Below are 6,546 nucleotides of genomic sequence, written 5' to 3' on the forward strand. Positions count from 1 at the left end.
TCTACTCTTAAATCATTCCTCTTCAAATAGTTCAACTTCTTTCTAACATCCTCCAGCGCCGGTGACAAGCCAGTTTTGTTTGCTTTAATAGGCGCTTTAAAAATGTGTATTATTATTATTATTACTATATTTCTAATATATCACTTATTCATACTTGTACAAAATAGATCAATTAACCATTCATGCTTTGTAATTACTGTATTTTTCACTATGGGATTTTATAAATATTAACGTACGTACAAGTAATAATAGTTAAACATTGCTTTAACAGTAGAACCTTATCCACTAGGTCCCACCATAGATGGGGAAGAGGTGCGAACATTTTTTGGACTCTAGGTGCCCAGAAATTGCACTCTGATACCTTAAAAATTGTACAGGTACCATGGTCATATCAACAATACAATAGAAAAATGTTTATTAATAATTTATGCACCCTCTGCATCCGTCCCAGATCAGTACGGCCCTTCCATTATTATTATCAATAATAGTCATATGTTACCATAATAGAATAATTCTTTCACGATTTAAACTGTGGCCTACTAATTCTTCTCATGTTATACCTTTTAGCAGTATCACAGTATGGAAATTTCAAATTCAAAACTTAAAACATAATTTAAAATTTGATATGTAAGCTGTGCATACTATTCTGTACAAGAAAAAGGTTTTGGACATTAAATAACCGAATAAAAATAAATATGCCACTTGTGACACATCCTTCCATTAACATGTTCACAAAAAATATCGGCGTATTGTCTGTCGGCAAATTGTCTGTCGGTAAATTGCCTGTCGTCGAATCGTCCTGTCGGCAAACTGGCATTCGGTGAAGTGTGGTGTCGGCAAAATCTTGTGTCGGCGAATAGTATTTCGGTCAATAGTCTGTAGGCCAAATGTCTGTTGGCCGAATGTCTGTTGGTGAAATGTCCGCTTGGCCATGGTTTAGGAATATGCGAATTCTTAGATGTTTGTCAGCGTGTTTTAAATGGCGACCAGTTTCACCAATATCAGAAGGGTTACAGCTTCCGCAAGTAAATTTGTATAGGCCTATTACGCCCGAATAAACATCAACTTGAAGAGGATCCTTATCTGAAAACAGACATTGAATTTTAAATGATATAAAAAATAAAACCAGTACAAAATTCTTTTAGTTAACGAAGTAATATTGGAACTATCTTGCTAAACACTTAAATAGTTCCAATGTATATGCAAGCGAAACGAGCATTTAGATTTGAGGCTAAAGCTACGGATATTTGACGAATGTGGGTGGATTTTATTAGTTATTTGATAGGCATCATGCTATAGTAATAAATGGATATTAAAGTAAATAAATTAAAGTGGATATGACCGCTATAGAAATCTGGTTTATCATTAATATGACTTCATAGTTGTCCAAACCAGTCAAATTCGTGGTTTGTGTTGTGCACAGTTTGTTCCTTTTAGTCATTTTGAGTTGTTGGTGTTGTTTCAAAGTCGTTTAAAACTGTGCACGAAGTATGCAAACTGCGCAAGGCTTCTTTCAACAATTATCGTAAAATATATTTAAATACTACAGTATATTACTAATAGGAATTAGTCTGATAGTTTCATCAGGCTAGCCTAGGCCCGACCTCGCAGTAACCTGTTGCTGGACTGCTATTTCAGGGTAACCTCCCTCTAGCTTCTAGGCCAGACCTAGACTAGAATTATTTAAAAAGTACATTAAAATTGAACTTTAAGTGATTAATTGATTGATAAGGTGACAAATAGATTATATAGATTAAAATAGGACAACGCCAAAACAAACAAGTGACCACAATTAATCTTCATAGACTTTTATAATGATTGAAAGTATACGTAATAATTAGGGCCTAGGCTTGGCCTAAGTCTCGTAGTTTTTTTTTTCATTTTTTCCTTGAAATTTTGATGTTATATTTTTTGGCAATTTATATGCTGTTTTGTTTCATATAAACTTAAGTGTGTTAATTCATACGCAGTTCAGCCATGTGCTGCTATGTATGCATTTTACTGGAGATTGAATAAATATACCTCAATGTTAGTGATTATCATGCTATTAAAAGTGTTTTTTTACAAAAAAAATGTTCAACAAAATAATATCGTCATTGCTATAAAATAATTTATGAATAACTAGAAGGTGCGCTTGCTTACCCTCTAATATGTGAACGTCTCGATTAGTTTAAAAAAAATAGAATTTTATTTAATTCCATACATTTAATCGACCAAAATTAAAGATTATAGTGACAATAAAAGATAAGTTGCATGGTTTTGATGGCAGTTTCATATCATTTTTCAACATCAAAATATTTAGAACAATTGTGTTTGTTATCCGACTGTGCTTGGAAGTGCTTGGAAATCGAGTGTGTTTGAAAGTTGCTCTTTTGGCGTTTCATATAATACCGCAAAATTGTACGTTGTACATTGCATGTTGCTCCTTTGGCGTTCCATATAACTCTGCAATACGGTTGGGACACGACTGCAGAATATTTTGGTCCAGTGAAAGTCGTGCGGTCAATATGTGCCCTATTTTGGTCAGGGGCAGCTAAAGCAATGTTCTACTGTAACACATTGAGAACCGGAAAACCGACTATACTTGAAAACCGATTGTGCTTGAAAATCGACTGCTTTGAAAGTTTCCCTTTTGGCGTGCATATAACATCATAAAGCTATAGGCCCTACGTTGAATGTTGCTCTTTTGGCGTTCTATATAACACGGCAAAACAACTGTTTTTGCTAACCGACTGTGCCTGAAAGCCGATTGTGCTTGAAAATCGGCTGCTTTAAAAGTTGCCCTTTTGGCGTTCATATAACATCATAAAGCTATACGTTGAATGTTGCTCTTTTGGCGTTCCATATATCACCGCAAAACGACTGGGACACGGTTACAGAATTTGAAGATACGTAAAAAGCATTTTGGTCCAGTGAAATTCATGCGGTCTAGTGAAAAACGTCTATAAATGTCCCTATTTTCCAAACAAATAATCTGAAATATAGATTGATATAACTTCGTGCGATCGGGACTTTGATGATCGATGTTGTTAAAGTTTTTCAGACCGGTAGGTTTCAAGTCCTAAATGTTAATTTAGGCCATCAGGTTTTCTATTATCATTTCAGGTTTTTTTAAAATAAGCGCAATAATATAAAAAATAAAAATACTAGCCGGCATCGTTTTATAAATTGTGGTTCTATCTTGAAAGATGAGGAAACTAATTATTGTCAATAGTAACATTGTGTACTGTAAGATGTGGTAACGTACAGTAAGTTACAGTAACATTTTGTTATATTTTACCAGTTTACCCAATCGTAATCAGTTTGCATCTATAATTTACCTGTTAATAGAGCAAAGACCAACAATTATGTGACAATTGCTCTGTTTTTACTGACGAATATTCTGCATGAGGTGACTTTTTTTTTAAAGTACGTCTTTTTGTGTAACGTAAAGTTACCAATGTGTGAGTACGTTAAAATAGTATTTAAAGAGTTGAAAGTTTTAATAAGAATTCTATAAATGCTGTACAATACAGTTTTAAATATTACTTGCATATGATAATACAATAATTCTATATCTTTGCTACATCTTTAGAGTGGATAACAGTAATGAAAATTAATTTAACTAGGTTAAACCTAGGTTACCGTGGAATTGCTCTCATAGTATGCAATGAAGTTTGAATTGTTCAAAACAATGATACTAAAATTAATATAAACACATAAAATACATTAATTGCAACAAAATCTTTCCATTTCAAACTACTGTATACTTAAAACAGTTCTGATGGAGTATAATCAAATGAAATAAAATACATTTAATTTCAAGAAAATCATTCTTGTAATTCTATAAATGTTAGTAAACATGAATTTTAGAAATAAAAACACTGACAACGTTTTTACAAGAATAACATGTATCTTTCATCCTTTTATTTTCATCGGTGTGAAGATTCTCTGGTAGAGATTGGATATCTTTGGCTGTTAGTAATGGTCTCTCTTGGTCACTTCCTATGTCTGTAAATTTGACGCTGAGACAAGATATTGGAAGGCCGAACTCATCTCCACTTTCTTCAATCACTCCAATTATTCGGTTTCAGCATGGCTGCAACCACACATTGATAATTCCAGGTGAGAATTGTTAATTAGGATCAGAATAGTTGTTAGAAATATTAGATATGTTAAGTACATGATATATTGTTTTTGTGTCTTTGTATATGTACATTGACAATATACGACTTATTGCGCTTCACATTATTACCTCGTTCATTGGATCCAGAGGTGACGGAACTAGTTGGCGCTGCGTTATGGAGAGTAATGTGTGACCAGAAATGGTCTGCAGTCAGTTGGTTGTTACCATGCGCCAGTGATGTTGGAGTACAACATCATGAAACTATTTATGTAATGTATGAATAAGGGGTTTGTCGGGTAGTGAAATGATTATTGTACATTTTAAGTGCTCCAGTTACTCTATGCATAAGTGTAAACTAAATTACGGTGATTAATTAGCAAAGATATGGAGACAATTATTTCGAAGTTCGAAGGGGATGCAGATGCTTTGTGGAAATGAGTACGCTGTGGTACTCATTTCCACAAAGGAATACACGCAGCTGGTTATAGCTAACAATGTGCAAATGTTAAATGGGAAGGAAGGTGCAGTACACGTTCTGTTGCCTAGCATACGTCTGTACTGTAGCGTGGGGTGGGGGGCGGTAAGCATAAGTTGGTTAGCCAACAATATGCAATTACAGTACCAACATGTCACGCCCATGCAATGTAAGTGAGCAGAGCCGATACACAGGAATGGTATATTACTCAACAAAATTCCCTCCGCACCTCCATGACGTCATAAAACCACTGCAAGACCTAATGGCCCTCTCACATAGTAGCGAATAGAGCTAACATATGCCGAGCGTACTGATTTTTTCCTCCGAAGTCCAGATATGCTCAAATATGTTCAAATTCTAGGCAAAAAACAAGCATCCTTGTGTAAAAGACGAACGCCCAACGAATGAAGAACGAATGCTGATCGTATAACCTATGTACATCTAACGTTCCTTTAATGAATGAAAGCGCATTCGTAGCGTTTGTCCAACGAATACTAAGTGTACACAACGAATGTCACACGTAGGCCTATGTCTAGCATGCTGCTGCCAGCAACAACACGTATCTCGACTAGGTCGACCCGCCCTTCACAGTTTACCTCGGATAGTGCCAGACCAGTTCAAAATTGCTTCATTATGCCTCCCAAGGTATATAAATCTACCAACCAAGTGGACAGTCAATATTACAATAGCCGCAGTCGAGAGGCTGCATCACCTCCAAACATCCCTGTCCGGACAGACTCACCTAAACCCCCACAAACTCGCCTAAAACCCCACTCCTTTACCCATCATACCTCGTGACTCCGATGCCTGGTCACGTGGCAATCTGATCTCCACCTTGAAGTCCATTGTCTAGCAGTCTTCAAAGAAGAATAGAACCAAACACCGGGGTTGCATCACCTCTAATTATTAATTATTGTATATAAAAGTTCTATTGAATTAAAGTATACTGAATTAAAATGTTCTACCAGATTGAACGATCAAACTATCATCTGTTGAGAGAGATAACGTTACATGCCATCCTGTAATGTTGGTGAATGTCTAGGGGATCATCTTAATAATTCAACACTCACTGCATGTGGAGAGCTGAAAACTAGCTACAGTGTTCCTTTGGGCTGTGATACCTTCTGTGCAGGGATCGTCTCAAAAATTCCGGTTTTTCTTGCTAATTTTTCACTAGACAATCGGGCAACATGAGTATAAATAGGCTAGCCCGGAGCGGGGTTTTTTGTGATATAAGGGGGGGGGGGGGGGGCGCGCGTCGCAGCGTATCCTTATAAAAAGGCTGCCGCTCGTCGATGCAAATCATAACCGCACTAGACATCGCAGTATCAATGTCACCATATTGACATCACCCTATTTTAATATACCTATTCCCCTAAACGCTTCCAATACGCCATTATACGATAACTGTAAGTTAGAAACACGTTCAGTAAGTTTTGTGTCGTCTGGAACACGTTAAATACGTCTACGTACGTCAATATACGTTGGAGTAAGTTACATGCAAGTTCGAAGCACGTTACTCATAGGTTAGAAATACGTTTTGACTTTTGAGTAACTTACAAGTAACGTGTGTCAACGTGTGTCAACTATCGCTTAACTTACTAAAACTTATGGCTCGCGTATGCGGAACGTACGAGCCATTCGCTGGTATACGTCAACAAGTTTTGTGCATGCACAAAACTCTTCGACGTACTCGCCGTACTAGGACGTATACCAGCGTACTTCAGCGCAGGGACGTATCCAGGGGGGAGCCGTGGGAGCCGCGGCTCCCCCCCCCCCTTTGTACACACTGTTAAAATTTTAAAGATTATTCTTGAGCCAATACAAATTCTTTCCTGGGATCACTCAAAATGAATACTTCTAAACATGTAAATATGCATCAGTACCCGTTATACGTAGGCCTAATAGAACACATAGGCTGTCTCTTATACACATCTAGAAGTGTATAAGAGACAGATTCAACACT

The 6,546-nt window shown here is 36.6% G+C and overlaps 1 protein-coding gene across 1 annotated transcript in view; it reads left to right on the forward strand.

Moving 5' to 3' along the window:
• LOC117108507 overlaps nucleotides 1-6,546 on the forward strand; it is a 64,203-nt gene that overhangs the window by 14,048 nt on the left and 43,609 nt on the right. The window contains exon 3 of the mRNA XM_033250528.1: nucleotides 3,926-4,104. Coding sequence (XP_033106419.1) covers nucleotides 3,926-4,104 — 179 coding nt within the window. The remainder of the gene's footprint in view (nucleotides 1-3,925; nucleotides 4,105-6,546) is intronic.

The sequence above is a fragment of the Anneissia japonica genome, unplaced genomic scaffold (genome assembly GCF_011630105.1).
Source record: "Anneissia japonica isolate Jap-2015-1 unplaced genomic scaffold, ASM1163010v1 scaffold287819_len434453_cov191, whole genome shotgun sequence".
Classification (NCBI taxonomy): Eukaryota; Metazoa; Echinodermata; class Crinoidea; order Comatulida; family Comatulidae; genus Anneissia; species Anneissia japonica.